Genomic DNA, 26,281 nt, shown 5'->3' on the forward strand with positions numbered 1-26,281 from the left:
TATTTTAAGCACAATGCCTTACACAATCTGAAAGTTCTGTGTGTGCCTCACAGGACATGATTAAAATGACCTTATGGTTAAAACAATCGGAACGTCAGACAGAGGAGATAATACAGATGCAAAACAAAACTCAAATGAATTCCAATACATTTAAAAACAACTCCAAGAATGAGTGTGGACTTCATTATATGTGTAACCTAATATTAAGAAGCTATTGCCGGACGTGTGCAAGTGTTGCCCTCATGCTCGAGACACCTTGCATGTGCTATTTTTTATTTGTATTTTGTAAGTACTAATGTAGTGCGTCATGGCTCAGGAGTGTCAAATCGCTTTACATAAGCAAAGGCGCCCTAATGAGCCTGGCCCTGGCCTATGACCTCATACAAGGCTTTGTAGCTTTGAACAGCACTTCGATCAGTAGATAAACAAGCATTGGCATTGCCAATAGGTCTCGCTTGTGGGACCTTATAAGTATTTAGTTTTGCAGCACAATATCCTTGGTGCAACAACATCAGCTGTTGCACGGCTAAACCTTGTACCTTATAAGTGTTTAGGCATGCAACAGTTGATGTTGTTGCACTCAGGATATTGTGCTGCAAAACTAAATACTTATAAGGTCCCACAAGCGAGACCTATTGGCAATGCCAATGCTTGTTGCAAATTAGTGGCCATTACAATGGTAAATGTGCTGTCTGTAACGGGCAGTAAGCTACCACACACAGCTTTAGTAATATATTTCTTTACTTTATTATTTGGTTTTACACATGGGAAAGTGTCACTCTGAGCATCACACATTTGGTAGTAGACTGTCACTCATAAGTACCTTGAAACCTTGGAAACGTCACACACAGGCACTCTGTAAACTATGCAGCTATGACTCTCCTCTTGCTCCCCTGTCATGCCCTGGCAAGTTAAAGCAAGATGGGGGATCCTCCAATGATACGGAGGGACGCGCTCCTCACATGTCCCCTCAATAACAGCTCTCCCTGGATGTCGGGGTCATTCTACACAGACATGTCCCACGCCTGCCCATCGCATCACCTGACTGCTCTCCAGGCAGCAGCAGTCCGCTCTGTCTTCCTCTAGGAGGATCTCTTAGATTTTTGTGGATCTTCGGGATCATGTATAAAACCGGACTTTTTGGATTCTGTTTTATTAGGAAATTCTTTGTTCTTTCATTAATTGTCCCTGCATCATAAGCCTTGTCAATGATCGCTTCAAGAGTATATTGGTGCACAAATTTAAATGGAATGACAAATTAATTTCATCGAACACAGATTGACAAATCCTTATTCAGTTAATAAAAGAAAGAGTGAATAACTTCATTGAACTGTGTTGAGTCCTCAGTGTTTTCCTCAGAGGAACCAGTACTTGAGTGCCCAAGGGGATGCAACTAATGGATCATTAGGAGCAAGTTATATTTGTGACGGCACGTTTTCATCGGCGGCGGCAGCGCAGCCACAAATTTTGCGCACACACAGGCAAATAAAGCCCAAATTTGTGCAACCCGCCAGGGGAGTTATTTCCCCGCACAAATTATTATTATTATTAACTGAGCTTATAAAGCGCCTGGTTACACTAGTCAGTGTGTCCCCGCGCTAAAAGTGGCACGAAAGAACCCTAATACAGCCAGGAAAAAGCAGTTCAATATTTGGGGAACACATGTGTTTTAAGTTCCTTGCGGAAAACTTTTTCGGACGGCTCCATCCGGAGTCTAAGGGGATGAGTGTTCCAACTCTGTGCTGCCAGAAGGCCTTTTTGGTGGAAGATCTTTTTGGCAGTGATAACACTAGGCGTGCAGCAGCATTTTGGATACCTTGCAGACGTTGAATGCATCTGGGAAAAATGTCACCCATTTGTGAGGGGAATAGCCCAATCAGAGAGTATTGTTCCAGGTTTAATACCACAGTGAACCGCTGTTTTACAAATAAACTGCATCACCCAGGCTCTCTGTGTGGGCTAGCCTTGTTTTCTATATTGTTCATGTGCAGACACGTACTCGAAGCGTCACACATTTGACAGTAGAATGTCACTCATAGCCGGACTTAAACCACAGAAACGCCACACATACCGATCTGATAACTCAGCAGGTTCCTTTGGTTTTGAAAAGTTGATTGGTAAATTAAGCAAACCACACTGTACACTATTTGTGGACTGGCGTACAATGTTCAAGGGTAACTATGAGTCTCAGGATGCAAAATGCTGTGGTTATGAAAACCAGTAAATAATACATGAACATGCTGCATCTCGACAACTCTGGGTCAGAAAGAAGAAATACACACAGCACTTGACGCACGGCTGTCTGTCCAAATCTATAATGCAGAGCGCGAGGTATTTTTTCGAGGCTTGCCGCAGGAATACACATGCCCTCGATATGCCCGTCAGGCTGTGGGGACTACCAGCGCTTAGAGGGCAGGAAATTGAATGACCACTGGGAAATCCTGTGTAGAGTGAGGTTTGCCGAGGAGACTTTGCCACCGGTGGTTTACTTGGCCAGCCCGTCACTAGGTGGCGCTGCAGCGCCTAGACCATTTCCTGCAAAGTCGAGTAGAAAAAAAAAAGTCCAAAAAAACTCCGAGTGCAAACAGCAGCGGGGAAGCCCCGGGAGGAAATTCCCCAAGTGCGAGCGAATGCGCTTGAAATACACCCTGCAGTGGCTGGCAGGGGTCAGACCCTAAAGTACAGTGCCAAGAGACCGTCATAACAGCACCGAGGAGCGCGACGGTGGCTAGGGCAGAAGTCCAGGCATGCAAACAGTGAATGGAGGTCTGTGAACCAGCCGCCACCGAAGAAGCGACCCCTCCCACGCGGAGCAAAGGAGGAAATCGCAGAAATAAAGGCTCGCGCAGGAACAAACCCTGCCCGGCGGTACTCATCCTGAATACGAAGAGTTAACAACATAAACGGATCCAGTTGCACACCGGAAGAACTCCTTGGTACAACCCAGGGCGGCACTAGAAGGAGCTGCTGCCATTCTGAACGCAACCCGGTGCACAGGGGGCACGAAGGCACCAGATTCATCCCCAAGCAGCAAAATACCGCCCAGTTGAAGAAGCAATCCGTCTTATCCAAGATACAAAGGAGGGAATCTGTCGGAGGAGCTGCTGTTTTGAGCGGGCATTCATAACCTGTTGTAGCCCCAGTGGGTGCAGGTGCTGCAGACCTGTGCCAGGAGCGGGCCTTAATAACCTATTAATAACCTGTTGTAGCACCAGTGCTAAAGATCTGTGCAAGGAGCGGGCCTTAATAACCTATTAATAACCTGCTGTAGCGCCAGTGGGTGCAGGTGCTGCAGACCTGTGCAAGGAGCAGGCCTTAATAGCCGGTTAATAACCTGCTGTAGCGCCAGTGGCGCAGACCTGTGCAACCCGCGCGTGCCGTGCTGCCCACCCACCATGAGCTCCCCGTGCCCGAGCGACGGCAGCTCCGACCCTCTGCTGGCCAGGTTCAAGCAGCTGGAGGAGACGGTGGAGCGCCTGCACCGGGAGAACCGGGCCCTGAAGGTGAAGATGCAAAGCTACAACACCCTCTGCACCTTCTACCACGAGGCCCGGCAGCAGCTGGGCAGCCTGAGGGTGCAGCTGTCCGTCAAGGACAAGGTGATCGAGGGCCTGCGGAGGGCCGGGCACGAGGCCCCCGAGCTGGGGCAGGGTCAGGAGCAGCACCCGGGGGGCACGTCGCCCTCTCTGGTGGAGGGGCTGCTGGAGCAGCTGAACGCAGCCAAGGAGCACCTCCGGGAGGCCGAGGGGGCCTCTGCGCACAAGATGGAAGCCCTCAACCAGGTAAACATGCTCTGGCAATCTTGCATGCGTGATTAAATCAGCATAGATGCGTGTGTTCATGTTTGCAGGGCTCCAAGATTTGAAGGTTCGTGCGTGAGAAGCGCATCTAGTGCAGGTTTGTTTTGAATTCTGGGACTTGTCTTGTTTATTCCATTTATACCAGAATGACCACGATTTCAGTTACACTTGTGCAATTTGCTCTATTTGTCATAAAAAAACATAGCTTTAAATGGTTAAAAAATGCAAAATTATGCTATCAGGTCACTTGGTGTAATTGGGGGTTACTGCGGTAAAAGTCCTATCCCAGGAGCACCGGAACAACGTGAGCAGACAGGACGCAAATGGCCTTTGCTCACAGTACTTATTTGTTTGCACTATTTTATTTTAATATGCAGTGCGGTTTCAAGGATGCATTTCACACTAAAATTTAGCACAAAATGTCATATTTTCGTATTGCATAATTTTCCAGATAATTTGCATAATTACGCAAAAAGAAATTTACACCGTTTTTGCACATCCATAATCCCAATATGAAATCAGGATTACCAGTCTCATAAAGCTGAACAAAACACCTGCAGTGGATGTGTTGCTTTTGCATGGATTTATGAAACGTCAAGGCTCTGAATTCAAGAGCGGGAACCCAGAGGCACAGCAACAAAGCAATAGACCACTCACTACTCTGCTTCTTGTGCTCATGGAATGATTGAAGTAATACAATGGATGTGAAGAGCTGTATGGGGATGAGGTTTCAATTCCAAAGTGTTTGTATACAAGGGCACTGAGTCATCAAGCTATCCAGTGATTAAAATGCCTATATAGTTGGAAATGGCCCTTTTTGCATGGTCACCCCCAAACGTTTTGCCTTCCTCCTTCTTCTTTTTTCCGAATTCGTTTTTGTTGACCTTAGGACCAAGCGCTTTACCACTGCTAGCCAGTTCTGAAGTGCATGTGTTCTCTCCTCTAATAATATTGGTTTATACCTAATTGTCATATTGAATGTACTAATAAGTCTCTGGTACAGTGTACTACATGTACCCAGGGCCTGTAAATTAAATGCTACTTGTGGGTCTACAGCACTGCTTGTGCCACTCGGTTAAAGAGCTCTTTAAACATGTCTCAGGCCTGTTTCAACTGCCATTTCAACATGTCAAAATAAACCTTTTTGCCAAGACAAAATCTTTTTTTTAAATACATATGTCAACCCTAGCGCAGACCCTGGACAGCTCAGAGGGCAGAGTGCAATGTATGTAAAAAGCAGGACGTATATTTTAATTTTACATGTCATGGTAGTGACAAACTCTTAAATTAATTTTTCATTACTGCAAGGCCTAATTCTTCAATGAGATAACATTTGAGATTACCTTATTGTATGTTATAAGTGTAATTTCCAAATGGGAAGAAATAATTGCTTCAAGTTTGGTGTTTTTGGAATCCTAATTTAAAATCTTAAATTGTGGTGGCGTTGGATTTTAAATTACAAGTCTGAAAATGCTACGTTAGACAGATGTCATTTTCTAACATTAGCCATTTGGTGTCTGTAGCCTGTTTCTGGGTCACATGGGTAGTTGACAGTTGGGCTTTGTGTATTCCTCTTAGAGAGCCATACACAACGGGCTAGGAGGGAGGAGCTGGGCCCAGCCTCACATACACTTGAATAGTCTGTGCCATGTCTCCACACAAAGGGTTGCATACGTTACGTGAAAAAGTTTACTAATAGGCATGCATTCAGTTATTTATTACTCTGGTGCAAATGTCACATTGCAAGTTAATAGCGTAGTCATTGTAACTAATGGGAGAGGACACTGCTGCCCTACTGGTTTAACAGCAGAACTGATATCAGCCAGTGTCTAAAAGTCATATGTCATAACTTGTAGGTGTTCATGTGCATCTATGAGCGTGAAGTCGGTGATAAATAAAATGAAAACTGGTAAGCATTGATTGATCTTTGGTAGGAACTGCATATGGCTTGGCACTGACTAATTACATTTTGTGAGATATGTTTGTGGTTTGCGTGGTTTAATACATTTTAACAAACGTCAGGGCAGTGAGAGTTGATTTATTGCAGTAAATGCCGGTTATCTGGGTCATGTAGCTGTTTGAGAGATGGGGAAATGCCTTCCTGTGCTAAGGCCCTGATTACGAGTTAGATGGAATTCCATGCAGCAATTCCAGATACAGAATTTTTGTTACCGGTAAGCATCGCCGCAAGGAACTTTATGTATTACCAGTTCAGTCTCTCCGAATGGGGAATAACTGTGTCACAGAATTACTGTGCGGAATTCTTCAGAGTATTCCATATTCCTAGTGTTTACCGCACACATTTGCCACCTGCTTTGAACAGTTTGGTAAAGGTGTGCAGAGGAATCTGTTTGGGACAGGGGTGGGAACTGTAGGGGGTGGGAAGGGAAAGGAAAGGATAGATCCGGAGGAGTGGGTGGTTGAAGTCTCCTCCCTTGCCACAGAAGATCAGCAGGGGACTAGGGGACGGGGCTTGGCTGGTGTCGCATCCTATGCCTCCTGCAATTTTAACTGGCTTGTAAAATTGGATACAGTGTTCCAGACCAGTTGTGATCAGACAGAGTCGAATTCCATACATTAATTCGGCACTGACTGACTCGGTTTCAGGGCCTACGCCGATAAAAGGAGGTGCTGGATTGCAGTAATATTGCATTTGAACAGTGACCTTTGGACAGTAACTGGTAGACCTTGTTAATTTACACTCGCTATTCTTATAGGCGCTAGGTATGCTTTGTTCTCTCCCCAGACCTGAAATTGTTTAATGAAATCAGGATTCGTGTTAACCCCAATTAAGGCCCCTTTGCGGACCGCACTCTCCCACGTTCTTTCATTTTGGAAAGAATGTGGGGAATCCCGGCGCATCCTGCCCCGTGTGCTTCAGCGTGCTCGAGGTGGCAGCCGCCCAGCTGCGCACAGTCCTGTGTAATCACTGTAATTCAATCGGGCTTTGCATCCGACCTGGTTTCCTCTCTGTGCGTCATCTTAAGTACAAGCATTACACAATCTCCTTGGGCACAGCATGTTTGGACTGGGAGGCGTGACGTACATTGTCGTCAAAGCAATATTATTAAACTTTAACTGAGAAATGGGCCACGTCATTAGCGTCATGGGGACTGCATTCTACAAAGAACGCGAGGAAATCTAAAATTGGAATCTGCACAAGAAACTGTCCCACTGGAGACTGCGGGAGGAAATGTTCCCGTGGAGTCTGTAGCAAGCACTGGCAAATGCCGGAGGCTAGGGGCGCCGAGCAACAGGGCGGCATCCCAAACGAATGGGACTACAGAGAGCGCGAGGCACTGTGAGATTGTGGTGACTACGGAAAGCACGAGGAAATGTCAAACTCCTGTGGATAAGTGGAGGGTGCAGCATAAGGAAATGTGAGACCGAGGACTGTGTGCAGCACGAGGACGGAAGACTGTGTGCAGCATTCGGAAATGTGAGGTTATGGGGCTGTGCAGCGTGAGAAAATGTGGGATTGTGTGGACTGTGTGCAGTGTGATAAAAAACGAGACTTTGGGGAGTGTATGAAGCGTGAGGAAATGTGATACTATGGGACAAGTGTGCAAGGTGAGGAACTGTGAGACTGCAGCATAAGGTAGTAATGTGAGACTGCCGGGGGCTGTGTGCAGCTCCAGGAGAAGGGTGTCATAATGGGCTTCCACCCACTTCTGCACCAAATAGTTTTCCAGATACCTTTTTAACTGTCCTGCAGCTAGAAAACTAATACTGATCACTCAGAAAAGAGGCCAGTGGTAGATTTTTTATGTAAAAGTAAGACATGACTAGATCATCGGCTCATTAGTTACCCTATGTCATCAAATAATTCCCTGCACCTCCCCCCCCACCAACTTCCAGTTCTTTGTGCCATGCTTGCTAAAGGTGCGTCTGGCAGTATCATAAGAGGTGCTCCTTTGGGTTTTTGATGGGCACTGGTCTCTTAAATCAGCCTGCTGCACTGGGGAGGTAGACCTTGTGTCTCCTGCAGCCAATAAAAATAGAGGGACTCCATCATCTTATTTAAAGGGGCCATCCAGTGTAGAGAAAAAAAAACAATTCTCTTCTTGCAGTCCTGCATCTCTAACATTCACGAATAATAGGCACTCAAGTCTAGAGCATCGCGTTGATTATGTCCACTGGGGGTTTGAGGTGTATTTTGATATCATTAACCAGATGGCTTCTTTAAAAAGTTCAGTACACTCCATGCTGCCCCATAGCATTGTGGTTAGATCCCTGAATGGTAACGTGGCGCGACCGTCAGCGTCCAAATGTTGGCGGTAGCGCCAAAAGAACAGTTCAGACCAGCAAAATGGAACATTAGAACTTCAGCCAGTGACACTTTTTGTGGCTTTACAAAAAGGAACCAACCCAATATATGGTAATCCGTCCCAAACTGCAAGGCCATGTCCCCTAAGCGGGATGTGACTAACAAACACAAGTATTTTTCTTCCTTTTGGAACTAGTCAAAGAGGTGTCCCTCCTTAATGCAAATAAGAGATCCACCTTTAGGCAAACTCTCGCCACTCAGTACTCTCTACTAGACATTACTGACATGGGATGACAGTAGTTGGCCAACATTTCTTGGGCCTGATTGAGTTTTCTGGTAGTGTATGAGCCCAAGTGTTTACAACACGTTGGTTCTGAATGTCAGCTGTTTATATGAAAGCGGAATGAGAGAGGAACAAGCATATCTTTTTACGAAAAAAGAGAACCTAAACTTCTGGCCAGACCTTGGTGGCTGGTGTGAGATGAAGCATGCCTTCGGCATTACTGTGATAGAAAAGCAGCAGTGGGAACTTGGGGAACTTCCACAATATTTTTGAAGACCACTTCATGCTTCTTTTCATTCACTGAGTCCATTGCTTCGCCCACTCTTGTTTGCATCTTATCTCTCTGGCCTGCACATATATGCTTAAAATTTGGCTTCTTTTGCAGGAAGTTCAGAAGCTTCGACAGCAACTGGACGAGAAGGACCGGCACCTGCAGCAGGTGGCCAGCTGGCCTCAGCGTGAGAAGGAGGTGGAGATCCTGCGGCTGCAGCGGATTGTCGCCGACAAGGAGAAGGTGCAAGCAACCAGCGAAGTGCTGTGCCGCTCGCTCGCTGATGAGACGTACCAGTTGCGACGCAAACTGGCTGCCACTGCCGAAATGTGCCAGCAACTGGTGACGTGCCTGGAGGAGAAGAAAGGGATTGATCGAGATCCATCGAATGAACCCGCTCACAAAGAGCAGTCTGCCAAGGTACGCTAAGCTAATTTGTAGAGCTGTAAATAATCTATGCAGAAATTATGTGTACAGAGAGAAACCTGCTGTGGTACATACAGAAGTATTACTTAAAGCAGCAATCAGGAAAGATGTATGTGTACAGACAACATTTACTTGGTTCATCTCTCATATATTCATCATGGATAAATACTACCAGACCCTTCTTCTTTGGCAGTTACCTTAAAATTCTGATATTCTCCAACACCACTTTTATGTCCACACACCCTTTAAAACCCTTCTGCGTGCACCCGTATTGTCTTGTGTACTCTGTATCTCACGGGATTGGCAGACTAAGAAAAAAACTTTGTGTGGGGCAATGCTTTGTAAATCAGTCTCTTAAAAGTTGAAGCAAGTTGCCAGAAACTATAAAATAACTGCGATACCTAGTAGCTACTTCGCCTTTAAATGAGGCGTGTGAACCGCAGGGAGGGGGAGCGGTACATGAGCCGGGTTCTACAAAACCCAGGGATCCACTAAGTAGTTGAAATATATTATATATCAGTTGAGATGATTTTAAAGCCAAACCTCATCATAGTTTATTACCAAAATCAACTCACTCTGAACAATCACCAACACAACACACAACGTGACCCAATCCTCCAAGTGAGTTAGGTGTTTTTGCAATGTGATTTCTTTAAAAGGCACCTTAACTGTTGTATTAATACATCCTTGTAGTATAGTGGTGTAGTACATAAGAATTGGAACCCTTAATCCCATTGGAAATAGGAGAATGAGGGCAGATGAGTGTGTGTATACAAAAAGGTATCTTTTTCTTTGGAGTGTAGTTTCGCTGTATAATATATATATATATATATATATATATATATATATATATATATATATATATATATATATATGATCAAGTCCCAAGGCAGGGACGAAACGCGTCATGGCTGCCCCATCTCTGTTTGTACCTGCAACAAAATAAAACACTGAAGGTATTTCTACATCTGTGGTCCGTGCTCTTCATTTCGATATCCTACGAGAGGAATTGCGAAGCAGAGGAGAACTACTATATATATATATATATATATATATATGTATATATATATATATATATATATATATATATATATATATATATATATATATGTGTGTATCTAAACCAGACCTGCGCAAGCTTTGGCCATTCTTTCTATGATTGTATCTTTGGCCCAAAAATGTGTCCTCAAGCAGGCATATAACTATTAGGGACTTTTGCCTCGATCTTTGTGATGCTTCAGATGTTAGTCAGACATAACAGCATTTACATTATTTTTTGATGATAGCACCGATACCACTCTTCCGACTTGCTGAGGTATTTTTTGGGACTTTCCAGGAGCAGGCTGGAAAATCTTCTGGAGATTTTTATAAAACCATTGTTCCATATCGCAACGCCGCATGCTGGTTAGAACAAGCATCCAGCTGTGAAGCGCTTGGTTTCTGATATTTAATGGCAAGGAAATGTCCAGCTGGTTCCCCACACAGTATGTTGAATGTGAATAATGAGTACAGAATTTGTTTCTCTTCTTTCTGAGAGAATAATTCCACACTCTCTTTGGTTCTGAGGCGAGCGTGGAGAAACCAATGTTGGTTTGTGTTCATTTCCGAATATAGTTCCACAAGTAAATGTGTGAATTTGTCTTCTACCTTGGAGAATGATTCCAGGCATTGCTGTAACTATGAATATCTGGGCCAATAGATGCTTTGTGAGTTGTTTCGTTTTTGTCTGATTTTTGCGCAAGGTAAACAGACCCATAGTTTTGAGGTAGACGGAGGATATCAGTTTCTGACGACAACAAAGCCTATAGTTGTGTGTCACTAGCATCTTGATGAAGAGGAAGGTCTTCATTAGAAAGTTCAGCATTCACAGCCTTAATGTAAATGTGGCATATTGTAGGAGCAAGAATGTGTTCCTGGAAGTTCCTGAAGTGTTCTTGACAGAAAGGGATGGGGTGGATGGAGAGTCCATCCAAGTGCAATTTTATGTTGGCCAAAAGGTAATTAGTTGAAGACCATTTCAGAGATATTCCTAATGATCGGAAAGGAACAGATGATTGCTGCGATCAGAAGTTATCAAGTAGGCAACGACTTTCAGTGAGTGCTCAGTGACCTGCAGTGTTGTTGTTTCAATACAGCAGAGGGACGGAAGCCTGACTATGCCTCTTGGAGGTTTTGTTGGCTTACACCAAGAAGTCCAATGTTAGCCTAGGATGGCTCAACCAATCCACATTTTCACGTTAACCACTTACTGTTTATAAATTCATTTGGAATAATTGTATGCAAATGTATCCCGTGTGGCTACTCAGAAAATCTGGCTTGGATCCGACCCTTGTGGCTCAACCGTGGACACCTACCTGTAGTTAGTCTTGGAGTTGCAGTGACACAGCAATCTCAAGTCCTTTGACGAGGGAAAGGAGGTGCAGTATAATCTGGCAGGCTGCAGAATATATGTAGGTGTTCTTAAGAAGTCTGACAATGTGTCCAGTTTTCAGAGATAAAGTAAGATGCTAGTGTGACGGGAGGGACTAATGATGTTCTGGTAGCACTCAAGGGCTGTAGAGGAGAGGGAGCTGATGAGAGGGAAAGGCAAAATGTCTTCATTGGAAGAGGTAGGTTTGAAGGATTGGATGACGTTGAGCGGTGAGTTGTATATTGGAAGTTTTGCATAGGAGATTGGCCAGGGTGTTATTGTGTGGTTTATGAGGTTCACGTTGAGGTGTGGAGTCAGTGGCATTGAAATTCTAGGAAAGTAGTGTGTTTTCTGTGTAATGGTGGATTTGCCACTCTTGCCTCATATTCCAACACCTGATATAGCTCCATATTTACAAATTACTAGTTCCTGATGAGGGAAGAGAATCCACACCTGACGCCCAGTGGACAGGAGGTGCCCAGACGGCACTCGGTCAGCCCTCCCACGTGCACTCAGTGAGGGTGAGGAGATTCAACTAGCCTGTGCGGTTTCTCCATGTATGATGCACTTGGTTGGGGTTGGTTCCACGCTTTTTTAGGAAGGTATGGCTCCACGGATCAATCTGCCTGAGTGATGGCAGAATTGTCAGGGGCTAGTGTTGTTGTAGTCAGATGGGCAGCAGTGACTTGATCCCCAACAGTATAAAATAAAAACCATGCCTAAAGCCAGCCTGCTGTGATATTTTGCAATATTTGCATGCATTGCTAGACATGCAAACACAGCTATTCTCCCAGTCAGCTGGCCTCGATGCAGTATTTAATTAGTTCTCAATCGATAAGTTCAATAAAAGTGAACTTTTATTTCAGGATTTGTATCCGCCTTGGAGGTCTTTTCTTCTGCACACTTTATGCACAGCTCATCGGGCTGTATACAAGGGACCCTATGCTATGCATGCTCCTTTCATTAACTGAGCAAAGGAAAGCCAAGCAGCTCATGAAATGAACGGACTAGGCTTCAGCAGCCCAAGCTTTTGTCTGTAACACAAATGAGGTACAGTACATGCCCTGTCAGTGCTAGGCTCCATCACTGTTAGAATAGGCAGCGGTGAAGCCTTGGTTCAGTGATGTATGTGATGGCAGCGCAAGGCTGCATCGCGTGTAGGGAAGGTAGCAGTGTAGGCTATGTTCAGTAAGGCATGCCGTGGCATTGCAAGGCGTATACCACCTGGATCAGGTACAACAAGACACCACTGCTAGCTTATCCCCTTTGTCTTACCCTGTGCAGCCTGCTAGGAATGGATGGATCCTGTGCGGCGATAAATGTCGCCTAATCTAATATTTGTGTTTTGAGAAGTGGCGTAATCTTTTCGATGATGGGTGCATTGAAATACAATACATATTTATACATTATATAAATCTTTTTACAGCTACAGTTTTCAGACAGTGAAGTTACGCGACTGCAGGCCAGCATCAATAAACTGCAAGAAGAAAACAGGACATTAAAACAGAAAATTATTTACGTGAGTACCGTGCTGCTTCAGTTGAGTCCTTATAATGCCTCAGGGACTTACTTATATGTTGTCATAGTCTTATAGCTGCTAAAAATAAATTGTCATATAGCTGCTAAAAATAAATTGTCACAACAGTAATACATATCGCTCTTTCTTTTACATTGCAACACTTTGTTGGTTTAGATAATCCTATGCTTTGCATATTTACCTGCGTCCCCTCACTATTCACCATAAAGATATTTTCAGAGGAGAGGGATCAGTGGGTGGTTACCAAATTGACCACACTTTTGGGACAGCCCTGCTTTGTCTTCATTTGAATTGCTTGTACTTTGAGTGTTTGTGCATGTGTGGAACTGTACAAACTACCTAAAATTCTGATTTATCACTTATAACATAGTTCTGCAAAATCACAAAGTCAAGAGATCTGTGGCCTTGTCTCCTTTAATGTATGGATCCCCTCAGTATTGTACAGTTCTCCTCTGAATGATGCAGTTCTGCTTTGCAGCACCTAGGTTGCTCTTCAAACTGAGTAAAAGACGGACACAAGCTTAACTTGAAGATCCTATTGAACCTTCACTTTTGAGGGCATTTACCCTATTGTTAAAGAACAGCAATGTTCCGAAATTTTTTCATATATTTTCCACATAACTGGCGTCTTTGTAATCAGCCATTTTGAATTCACTATTTTTTTGTCTAAGAGCAGTGACCAACACCACCCAATTAAAACATCCAGTTGTGACAGCAGAACCAGTAACCTGTGCAGCTCTGACCCCAACATTCAGGAGGAGGGAGGGGGTGTGATCTAGTGACTAAACTGCTGACCATGGGACCTTTGAATGTATTCCTGGTTTCAACACGAAATTGTGTGATTCTGAGCAAATCCCTTCACCAAATAAATGTGAAATGTTGTCTACGTGTGAAATGCAAATGAGTAAAGTTCCTATTGATGTAAAGCGCTCCATTGCTGGCCAGCTAAGTTCCGAATATATACATACAGTGCTACATGCAAGTCACTGTTTTACTTTATATAGCTGCTGTCATATCTTCTTTGCAACTTTTCTCCTCGTGACACACTTTTTCTAATTTCCTTCTATGTAAGGGAAGGCTTACACAGTTTTACCCAGGTTGTTAAGGGAAACAAATTAGTATTTTTTTCATTGTGGGGCATTATGCATCCCCCACAACGTTAAGTGTCTGCATATGCATGACAAAGTCATCTTAGCACATTTAGGGTCACCATCGCCATATGCTGATATTAGGGTTATGGGAGGTAAAGGAGCCCGAGTACTGTGAGCCCATTGGATTATATTTCACTATAACTGTTTGCTTGCTACATATAGGCATTGTATAGCCTCCCAACGGAACTAGAGAAATATGTTTTAGAGCACATTTTTTAGCTTCGGATCAGCAATTTACCTTCGGAGTTATAAACTGTTTTCTAGTATTCTACTTGTATGTGGAGCAGGCCAACAACGCACAAATGCGTAAATGTGCTTGTAACCATCAGGCGGCATGTTCATAAACAAATAGTACTTATTATACACTACCATGGCAAAAGAGTACACTGTCTGAAAAGGACTTTGCTGCGTGCGGTCCTGTGCTTATTTTGTGAGCACAGCAGGAATGGTGGTTAGAACAACGAAAAGCAAAAAGTGGAACCAAAGAAGAAAGCTCTCGCGGCAGTCCTGAAAAACACATAGAAGACCAAAAGGTTTTTTGGATTTGTTACGGTGCTATTCTGGTTCAGGGTCTGTTTTTGTAGGGGTTATACCGTGGTTCTGTATCAGTTGTTGGTTATTCTTGTTCTCTTACAGTTTGTGCCTGATTACAGTTCGGTTCTGGTTTTATACAAGTTCTATTTTAGTTTTGGTTCTGTTCAAGTTGTCTCTTTTAAAGTTATGTTAGTGTTCTACACCTGTTCTGGTAATGTTCTGTTACTTGTGGTGTTCTAACTGTAGTGAGATTGTATTAAATCTGGTCATATTATGGTTAAATCAGCTCTTGGTATGTTCTGGTTCTAGTTTTAATCTGACTTGATTCTGGATCTTTTTTTGTTCTGGTGATATTTGGCTCAGGTTCCGGAATGGCTCTTCTCGTCCTGTTTCAGTTCTCATTATCTTCTCGTTGTTTGTGGGCCGTTGCCCTGTTCTGGGTCTCATTTGGACCCAGCCTCATTCATGTTCTGCGTACATGCGTGCTATTCTGGATTGGCACTCGTCTGGTTTTGTTCTGCTGTACTTTACTTTATTTTCCATCACCACCTGTTAACTCCATCAACAACACAGAGGCAGGCAGTTGGAATGGCATTTTTGTGCTCTTGATGGCTTTCTGCTTTTAGTGCACTTATTTTGCCCCAAGCACCTTAAATAATATGCCAGGAACATAGAGCAAGTAAGCAAGAAACGTGTAGCCTTCAGCCAGAACCAGAGTAAAAAAGGTTGGTCAAAGTCTAGAACTTGAACAGAAGAGCGAACACAAGAACACAAAAGCACAAACTCATATACACAAGCTTATGCTCCATCTTAAAGACAACAAACTATAAAACCAACACATACATAAGAGTGGTACCCAGACACCAGAGTGTGACCCTTGGCACAGGGCAGACGTTCTTAACTTATGAACTCTTGGGATTGGCTGCTCATAGTTCATCCCTTTCTTTCTTACATCAGGTGGAGGATCTGAATGCTAAGTGGCAGAAGTATGACGCAAGCAGGGAGGTGTACGTGAAGGGCCTTCTCCTGCAGCTGAAGGGGTTGAAGCCACAGGAGGACCCCCTTAAAGGGGCAGTGTCCACATCGGCCAACGCAGAACTGTTGCAGAAAGAAATCCTCCGCTTGAACCGGCTACTGGAAGAGAAAATGAAGGAGCAGTTACGGCTGAAACGCGACATTGAGGAGGTGATGAAAGCAAGAGTAGAAGACGGCGAGCGGATGCAAATCCTGGAGCAGCAGGTTAGCAGCTTGGTCTTTTTTGCTTTTTAAATTGTGTGTTTCTATCAACAAATGTACTATAAGCCTTTCCATTACGTATAACCTGCAGTCACTGCAAAATAAAACGAAATCCTTTCTGCTGCCTCTTCCAAAATAATCTCCTTTATTTAAAGAAAATTCGCTTTACAGCTGATGGATTCCAAATATATACATTTTGTGTTGTATCCCCTGACATACCTATTTAACAAGGTTGAAATATTTTGCAAAACTGTATATTGTAGTTTGGTAAACATTTCTTTAAAAAATGTGTTCATCTCCGATGTAGTCTTACGAATTTCACCCATTTGCCTCAATTTTATATTTAAACAAAAAAATCGGTTAGTACGTATGGTAAAACAATATCCTTCAAATGCTCCAAACCACTTACCTATAAAAAAGTATTGTACAAGTTGTGGTGCAAGTCCTGTTATTTGTATTTTAGGTCCAGAAAAGTCAAAGTTTGTACCTATTTGTCGAGCCATCCCATCTGGGAGTACTTTATCTGTCTTGAAAACTTGTATTCAATGCAGTAATTTTTTTCAAACCGTATTTAATTGTTTGCTTTAAACATCACCCAGATAAGCTATTCGTGTTAAGCTTCCCAGTTTCTATTTTCACTTGACCTCAGAATTCATGGCATTTATCTGATTTACTGGTTATTAAGATTCAGATACGGCCTCTTTTGGATAAAAAAACTTTTTTACTGAGATGCTGTTTGTGTATCCAGACCACCTATCTAACAATGGAATTACTGATTTCCAAACCTCTTGAGAATCTCATTGAGAGATTAGCCTTCATCAAATTTAAGTTCATTAAATGGCTTCCAAAGTCACCCAGTGTCACTGATATTAACTTCCTGGTCATGCAGTGAGAGTGAAACCCCTTTTTCATCTCTATCAAAATACAAACCCTGAAAACCGAGACATTTTTTAAGATGACACACAGTTATGTTGAAAGTCTCGTTAAATATCCTATTGCGCATTTGACCTTTGCATCATTCATTCATTTTGTATATCCTCTGACTTTAGAGTGCTAACTTTTTTCATGACATCTTTCTTTTAGGTTTTTGTTTACAAAGACGACTTTACATCAGAAAGAGCAGACCGGGAACGTGCCCAGAGTAAAATACAAGAACTTCTGGAAGAAATCTCCCGGCTGAAGCATCTCTTATCCAGACCACAGGTAACTAAGAGCGACAATGCTGGAAAACAGATTGAAGTTTTTGTTTTCAGCCCCCAGGTCGATCCAAAATGATGATAGCAAAGCAGTTCTCTTGATACTTGATGTCACTGGCGTTGTGAGGTTGTCTTCTCGTTTTCAGAAAGTACTTCAAGATGTTCAGTTTGGTTAGCTTTTCCACAATCCAACATGGCAAGCAGCCACATTCACTTTAGTAGACTCTTAGACCTGAAGTGCAAGACCATCTCTTTATGCACTAAATCAGTCACCAATGCTACAAAGGGAATCCGCCAACTAGAACATAAGAGTCTGCTATTCCTCTGCCCTCCCCTGGGTCATTTTCTTTTGTGTATCAGTGTGCCACGCAGGAAATCCGTACCTTTGTCGCACCATGAGAATATAAATGCCCAACTACCTGGTAGCTAGTATTAGGGTAATGACCACTGCATGAACGGGTCAAGAAAAAACTCTTGGAGGGGATTTTTTATTTTTATTTGGGATTGCGCGTGATTCTTGGTGAAAAGTTTCCATCCCACATACGTTTCTGATTTAAAATCTGATTCAGGAAACATGGAAAAAGGCAGCCAGATTAAAAAGTCCTTAATAGACCAATAGCTGTTTCCTTGCATTTTTGCATGATTTTTATAATAGTGCTGCTGTTCAAATAGTGAAATGTTACTCCAGCGCCGTAGATTTATAATTCTGAAGCAGTGGGAAAAGTTAAAAAAAGTAATTGCATCCTATAATCTACTAATATAGAGGAGTGGTTAGTGTAAAAGAAGAGTACAGGTAGGACAGAGTGTGAGCAAGGAGCACCCTGTCGATTTTACATCTGCTTATAGGTGTTGCATTGTGGCCGGTCCAGTCATCACAAGCGAGTTAGGAGAGATCAGAGTAGACCTCAGCTGCCACTGAACAGGGCATTGATCTGGAGCAAATCCTAGGTGAAAGGTTGGTGTGTATTATTCACCTATGAGCTAGATTGCCTTGCTGCCCTTAGCATTATTTAGCAAGGCTCTTTAGAGAAAACAGTGCGCTTCCACAAGTGCTCCCGAGTCAGCGAAGGGAACGTTTTCACCCCCAGTATTTTCTCACTGGGCACAAGACTAACACAATACACTGGACCTTGTGATGGGTGTTGGAAAGAGAAAAGGATTGAGCTATGTTTCCGTGTTGTGTTTGCTTATGCCAATGGCCAAGCTGATTGTCCTACGTGGCAATATGTGTCAGTCGTACATTTCCCAAAACAGAGATCGTCGAGTCCTGACAATGTGGTACTTTGGTTACTAAAGGAAACTAGGGTGAAGTTAATCAAAAGTTCAAGAAATCCTGATCTCTATCTCCTTGAATCGTTTCTGGAAGAAGCAGGTGGACAATCTACTAGGGTATGGCAGTCCTTCTATCCTGCCAAGCCTTGTTCTACAATAACCCCAAGCTGTCCATTGTAATACCACTTAAGAATTGGGTAGTCTCACTTACCTGGAAATAGCTTGTACAATTATTTTTGGCATGAAACGCAATTCCCATATCAGGTTCCTGGTTCCCTTTATATTTTTGGAATCCATATTACACCAGACTGGCTGTGCTTAAAGCCTCATCAGTTCCTTTACCCTGAGCCTGAGGCAGATGGGATTCTCTCTTCAGAGGCGATTTCATGTTCACTTGAAGACATTGTTTTGACATTGACTTCTCGAAGTATCATAATGGCACCCTGTTACTGGCAGAAACCATAGTTTTTGTGGCTCGCACTGCTACTGTGTTGTATCCCTTTGGGTACTGATGACAGAAATTGGTCGTAATCTGTTTGAGCTTCTTGGCACTCGAAGCATCTGAAGGCCTCACTATGGGGCGTCTCGTCTTAGGATCTTAAAGCAGAACAATGTTGTCTATCAATCGAAGGACAGCATATTGCTGACCTACGTCTTCAGTAACCAGTAGGAATACCCATAAGGTAGAGTTACTGCACTGATCACTTTCTTCCTCATGCTAGCCTATGGAGTTATGCTTGGCTAGTTATGTTAAGTTTATATTTCTAGAGACATATCATCCATAAGGGTTTCCTTAGCCCGCCAGAGGTTGCTTTATAACTCTTAGCATGACACCCGGTTGTGTATTGAGTCATCTACAAAATGTGGTCAAGGTGAGAGCTGGGTTCCAATTAGGGAGGTACAGATAGATGTGGCAGATGTATCGGATCATCTACGTTTGTGATAATTGGACAGAGATACAGGTTTTGGAAGCACCCCTAGTTTTCATACATCTATAGGATGACTGCTTGCCTTTTGTGACCACTATTCTAATAGTAAGTATTCCAGCAAGGGGACTCTGAGCCTAGGGACGACTTAACACACTTAGGATACCAGGATTGCTTTAATGTGTGGGCCTTACTAAGGGAGTGTCCCTATTTTTGTTTTCTTATTTTTCTTATTTTTTTAATCAAAAATTGTTTGAGTTTACCAATTTGGATCAAAATGTTGTTTAATTTGACTAAACTGTTGTATTAAGATGTAAAGAAGGCTTTGAGAAATATTTTAAATGTTTTAAAGAGAAAACAGTTACATGTAGAACAACTTGTAATGAAGGTTCTGCTTTTTCTCAGGACTTGTGCTAAATATATCCTCGTCTATTAAGTACATCCAATTTCCCAGTAAGTGAAAAGAGATAACACCTGTGTTCCTTTTTCCCCAAAGGATTCGAGAGAGCGAGCTGGCAACATGCGACTCCAGATTGGCAACAACAATCACATGCGCATAGAGAGGGACAATTCAGAAGTTCTGCTCCGAACCAGCCAGGACCCACAAGGCTCGAGAAGCCAAGGCCCCCCGGCGCAGCAAGTGGCGGCAGCATTGGTCAGCGGGGCGTCGGAGCCCGAAAGATGCAGGCAGGGCGATCTGCAGTGCCCTCACTGCCTAAGGCTCTTTGGTGATGAGCATAGTGAAGAATTCCTTCGTCACATCTCGGATTGCTGTCAGTGATCGCACCTACCAAGCATTGGCAAATGCAACTGAATCAAATCACTACTATGTCCAGACAGTCTCTTTTGTGCGCTGACTGGCCAGAAGTTCACTACTGTGGTGCGAGGACTCGTTCCTACCAGGTATGGTTTGTGAAACTCACACCAAGTAACGAAAGGGACAGCGGTGTCTCCAGTGAGTTGTTGAGCGTATGCTATGCGGTTGTACATTGGAAGTGCATGAAACCGAATAGTTGTGGGTGTGTGAGCATATAAGGGAAAGGTTTGTGGAGGATCAACCTGAGAGATGACCCTGCGGCGAGGATGCAAGTATGAACACCTGCCCCCACTTGCCAGCAACACACCCTCCGAAAGAGGAGAAATGGAGGAGAACCTAACAGTATCAACTGATAATTTAAAGGTGCAGCACACTTTCTTCTCAAAAGGAAAGAAAGGTGAAGGTGTGCAATGACTTATAATGGCAACAAACTGCCCACTAAGCAAAGTTGGCAGTATATATGGTCTGCGGTGGATGGATTACTGACATTAGCCTTTTTTCTGACCAGAAGAACACTGACATTGGCCTTTTTCTGATCTAAAGGTCACTATCTGAAGCATAAAATCCACCCAGCTCTGCACGAGAAGCCAATTAGAAACTTTTTTATGCACCCTTTGTATGTTGATGAAAGTGGAACTTTACACCTTCCCGTGGGTGGAAACAGGTGTATTGTTTGACACTTTAGAAATACTACTTTTTAACGACAATAAAATTCCCCATTTTGCCCGAGCATGCTGGGAGCTATTCCAGTTGGCGCTCTGAGTGGCCGGGGAGAGTGGACATTGACCCATTCTGCACATTCACTTTGCCTGTTTTGCACTGATCTTCTTTGCACTGTGCTCTGTATTTATGTTTTATTGGTGACTAATTTTATTTTGTAACCGACGAGGAGTGTAGTGGTTTTGGGCCACAAGCTGTGAAAAGATATTTTTTTAATCTGTTAAATTGATAAAATAGATCCTATTTTTGTAATAAAACACATACTTTTACTCGTGCTCCTCATTTTACTGTTATTTGAAATGTGGGAAGGGAAACATCCTTTACAACGCAACTTTTACCACGCAGTTCCTTTTACGACGCAACTTTTACAACGCAAACCATTACACCGCATTGCGCTGGGGGGCGCTCTAGGATAGGGAATAAATTTAATTTACTATCCAACACCTTCCCTACTATCCACGGGGACTGGAGTTGGAATAGTAAATTAAACTATTCACTATCCAGCACCCCAAAGCGCTATGCGTTGTAAAGGCATGCGTTGTAAATACCGCGTTGTAAAGGCATGCGTGGTAAAAGCATGCGTTGTAATGTCATACATCCATGTGGGAAGGATTTAATATGTTTCAACAATACAGTTATTAGTATCGAATATTCAGAATAACATTCTGTGCGCTTCCGCTCCCACATAAGATGTATACAATCCCTACAGTGCTCCTTTGCATACCACGCTCCCTATGCATCAGCCGAGGCCCGTGCAGGTAAGAGCTGTGGGGGCCCGATTGGGAGGTGAGGGGGGATTTCAATGGACGATTAAAGATAAAGAATTAATTTTCCCTCGTCATCGTACGTCGAAATCCCCCCCCCACCCCGAGCTCCACCGTTAATTTTCCCTCGTCATCGTCTGTCAAAATCGACCCCCCCCCGCCCACCGAGCACTACCGCTCTTACCTGCACGGACCATGGCTGATATGCATTCTTCCTCTGTCCGACAGGAGAACATGCAATATAGTATTTACCCCGACCTAACACTCATTTATTCCTATTTTCATCCAGCCTCACTGTACTTGTCATCGAGAACAAGATTGAGTGTAGTGGCTACCCTGACGTCACTTCCATCTTTGGGTCTCGGTTACAGACAGGCATAGCTGCCTGTTGTTGAAGACCTAGTGTCTACAATGCAATACTATGGGCTTGCTGTGAGTCAGTCCCTCACTCATGTTTGGATGGCTTTCTTATAAATTTCCACCTGAAGAGAGTGAGAGGATAAGCCCACAGACTCCACCTCCCATAGACGAATATATCACAGTCCAAGTGCATGGGTTATCGCAATGGACACCTAATAGAGTCCACGGTCAACTGCAGGTATCCAAAAGTAATGGCTAGGTCACCTCACACACTTATTGTTGTGGTATGCTTCATCATCGGTGACCTATGCACACCAAGGTACGTAGATACCACCTTGATGGAAAACCAAACTGGACAATTGCAGGGATCCAGGTCCATTAAAAGAACTTGGGGTTTACTCCTTAGGGAAATTCCAATTCATCACAGGAGTACCCCGGATATGATTAAAAGCATAAATATAACGTGGATATTGTGTGAGACATAATGAGCCAAGTGGAGTGGTGTGGCTCACTGGTTAGAGGCGGCAGACCCGGAAGCAGAGAACGGCCCGGGACCAGGGTTCAATTCCCGATGCGGCAGGGTCGTGGACCAGGGTCAGCGGACTCGATAATTCTCGCCTCGGTGCCTACTCTAACCAGGGATCACACTTGGCAACTCTGGGCATTAGCTTGCCTCATCTCTACAACGGCCCCCCACAGACGCTGGGGATGCTTGGTTTCACCTTGGAGATACCCAGCAAGGGACCATCTCACAGGGATAGCCAGGACGGGTTCCCCAGCGGTCTACAACGCCACGACGCCTCAGGGCAGCAGTGCGCTTTACAAGACACATACATTTACATTTACATGCACCTCTTTATTAGGCTTTCTTGACTATCTCAATTTTCTGTTCCTAATTCAATGGCTTTCCTCTGCATACTTGTGTATGTTCCTCTGCTCGGGCATTGCTGCTTTACATTGCTTCTCATTAAATGACTTGTATCCTTCCACCGCTCCCTTGAAGGAACTTTTCTTTCCATTTTTCAAACAACAGTTCATAGAATTCTATGCCTTTTTTTCTGGCTCAGACGTTCCCTAATTTTGTGAATTTGCATATTGCTACTTAGGAGCAAAGGTAGCAAAGGCTTGTGAACTCCATTTAACCAGCCGCAAAAAAAGAAGCTGTCTCTTCGTGGTATTTCTCTTCTTTTCTTCTTTCTTGATTAGACTGCCTCACTATTGGCCCTGCACAACTCAAGTCACGTGTCTGCGTGGCCTCATTGTAGTCAGGAAGCATTTTCAACGAAAACAAGCATTGACAAAGCCAATAGGTCTCGCTTATGAGAGACCTATTGGCTTAGTCAATGGTTTTTAGCCATATTGTACAATAGCATGGTCGAAAGTAAACAAAAAAAAGTGCTATGAAGGGATCAAGGCTGTCCACGTCATATTGCTTTATTTTGTTTCTTCCAGTCGTGCTTCTGTACAACAAGCACTCTTATGGAGTGCTGAAACATTAAAAAAAATTGTTAAAGCGCTCTGAAAAGCAGGACTTCTAAATACGATGAAATTGACACATACCTGTCAAAAAAAGAACACGACTGCTCTGCTAAAACAGAGCCCAGAATGAGTCAAGCGGGCATTTTCCTAGTACATGAGTAAAAAGTGTAAATATAACCCCAGTGCATAATCCCACCTCGCCTTGCACGCTGCAACTGGGCTGACCTGCCCCCACATCAAAGACTTTAGCCGGAGAGGCTGGGACAAGAACACACAGTAGAAACAAAGGGAAGGGAAAGGCAATATGAGAAAGAGAAAATGAAACTGGGGCGAGTGGATGGGGAGAAGAAAAATACAAGAGTGCGGGTGAAAGAAGACGGTGGGGGAGGTAAGGGAAGAGAAATAACGTATGGGGAAGGAGGTTGAGAGGGGAAATAAGCAACTTGAACGGGGATATGGAGTGCCTGAAAACACAAGCACTAATATGGGGCGCTCGAAAACAAAGAAAAAAAGGTTGCTGCAAAGCCGGGGCAATGGAAGGACGCACTTACTTGGTCTATGCTCCAGGGGAGTAGACTAAATGGTGCACACATGCCTTTCTAAATAGAAAAGAAACAAATGTGACTCACGCTGAATCTAACCAATGGTCAATAAACCAATCAGGTGTTCTGTAAATTGCAAATACTCACCTGTAAGTGTATCAAGGCGCTGGGGAGGATGAGGAGGGGGGGGGGGGGGGGACTGCTGATCCGTGCAAGGCACTGATGTTCAGTCGAAGAGCCAGGTCTTGAGGTCCTTCTTGAATTGTGGCAGTGACTGTGATTGCCTGAGTCAAAGGGGTTGCTGAGAGGTAAGAGAAGGATCTTCCTCCGGCCGTGGTCTTGCGGATATGTGGGATGGTGGTCAGGGACAGTTGGGTGGAGCGGAGGTCTCTGGTGGGTGCGTGGAATGTGAGGCGGTGGTTGAGGTACGAATGTCCCGCGTCGTGTATGGCTTTGTTGGCAAGCCTATGGGTGAGCTGTTGTCCCCTAACTGTAGACAACATGTCTTGTAAAGACCGCACATACATTGTCTATGCAAGATCTATAAATCAAGATAGCAAGTAAGGGAAGTGGATGTCACGGTCACAAGAGAGACTATTTACCTTTTTTTTCTGCAGCAAAGAGCAGTTTAATTGTTCTCCCAGCTATGTTCCATGATTTAAGACTCAAATCAGCTAAGATGTTCTTTCACCCCCTTCCTTATCACTGCTGTGGAAAGTGCTTCATAGAGGAGAACAATCTTGTTTTAAGTGCAGTGATGTGTAACCCAAGCATTTTGGCCACTCGGACATGTATCCCAATACTTTCTATTAAGAAAGTGTTGATGCGGACAGGTGCTGGACTTCAACTGACCACAGTTTATTTGCATTTTGAAAATACATGGCTCGCTCGTAGGCAAGGGAAAGCAATTTCAGTATTTATTTATGATAAGTATAATAGCATAATTGGCAATAAATAATCCTCTTCAAATGATCAAACGAAGTGGAAGTCTTTCCAAGTTCTTCTGTCTTTAAGGAACCTAGAGACCCAGATGGTAGGCTTAACACGCTAACCATTGTTGGAACACTGCAAGTGCTGTGTCTGCTTTGGGGTGATGCCACACGCTGCAACTTCTTAACCGTCTTTTATATGCCATCAGTCATGGGTGGGTGGGTTTGTCGTGTGGTTCCCACCCCAGGGGAGCCCACTTTTAAATAGCCCCCTCAAGGCATTTATTAGTTAATTCAAGAGTGGCAGCCCAATCACATCCATTGTTTCATATTTGAGATGCTCCATTGGCTAGCGGTGCTCCCCACCTGCTTTTTAGGTCGAGCCTGGGCAGCGCATGCGCTGCTCTGCGAGGCATGCTGTATTTGAGTATGTACTTGAAGCCCCGCCCACTCTCCGCCCATATTTGTCAGTGCCTTTTGTCATTGTCCTTCATAAACGCTGGCTTCTGATTCGTTATTAGGCCTGTTAGTTCCTCCTTAGTACCGCCTTGTCTTCATTTGTAACCTCCCATGAGGACTGGCCCTTTTACTTCGGTTGTTACACAGTACGTCTTCTTTAGTCTGTAAGCACTATTTACTTTAAATGAGTTTCTCTTACCGCAGGAGGGTCTCTTGTGCGCAGTTGTGACCACTGGCTTTTTTATTTAACTCTTGGCAAACGGGGAGCTATTCAGGGGCCAGAAGAGACAGAAGGGGGCAACTCAGCGATGCCTTCAAGCATTTGGGGTGCAATAGGTCACGCATTGCGAGAGTTTAAGCTATTGGCCGTGTAAACGACATTGCCTTTAATTTATGTTTTAAAAACAAACACATAAATAAATGGCATTGTCATTTACAATGCCAATAGCTCAAACTCGCGTAAATGCGAGACCTATTCCATTGCAGGTGCTTGTTCGTCTGGCAATCACCTCCTCTGTTGTGGGAGCTCTTCCTGCTGTGCCTGGTACCCTTGGGCCTCAGGCCCTTGGCCAGGTTAACCCACCTGCCTCTGATGACCGCCACATGAGCAGGCCTTTAGTCTTCCCTGTAGACGTGTCTGTGTACTCAATCACAGTACAGCTGGGTATGAGGGGAAGGGGTGGGCGGAATTTGCGTAAATCGCTTTACGCAAATCTCCGCAAAACAGTAAAAAATGTCCGCGAACACGCAGAAATTTCACAAACAAGCGGAATTGCTTCGCGATGCTTTTTTACTGTTCGCAATCACTGTTTGCGTGCTCGGGGGGAAATATCTCGCGAACACGCTCTTTGAGAACGCGAACAAGCAAAACATTTTGCAACGCCGCGGAACGCAGAATTTTG

The 26,281-nt window shown here is 43.9% G+C and overlaps 1 protein-coding gene across 1 annotated transcript; it reads left to right on the forward strand.

Annotated features, from left to right (window-relative positions):
* The first annotated feature begins 2,603 nt into the window (after window positions 1–2,603).
* TNIP2 (TNFAIP3 interacting protein 2) lies at window positions 2,604–21,115 on the forward strand. Its single transcript, XM_078678577.1, has 6 exons — window positions 2,604–3,782; window positions 8,736–9,041; window positions 12,884–12,976; window positions 15,637–15,918; window positions 16,999–17,118; window positions 19,806–21,115. Exons 1-6 carry the CDS (start codon window positions 3,396–3,398, stop codon window positions 20,088–20,090), a joined length of 1,473 nt encoding a protein of 490 aa, XP_078534703.1. The 5' UTR covers window positions 2,604–3,395; the 3' UTR covers window positions 20,091–21,115.
* The last annotated feature ends 5,166 nt before the right edge of the window (window positions 21,116–26,281 follow it).

The sequence above is a fragment of the Lissotriton helveticus genome, chromosome 2_2 (assembly GCF_964261635.1).
Source record: "Lissotriton helveticus chromosome 2_2, aLisHel1.1, whole genome shotgun sequence".
NCBI classification, from domain to species: domain Eukaryota; kingdom Metazoa; phylum Chordata; class Amphibia; order Caudata; family Salamandridae; genus Lissotriton; species Lissotriton helveticus.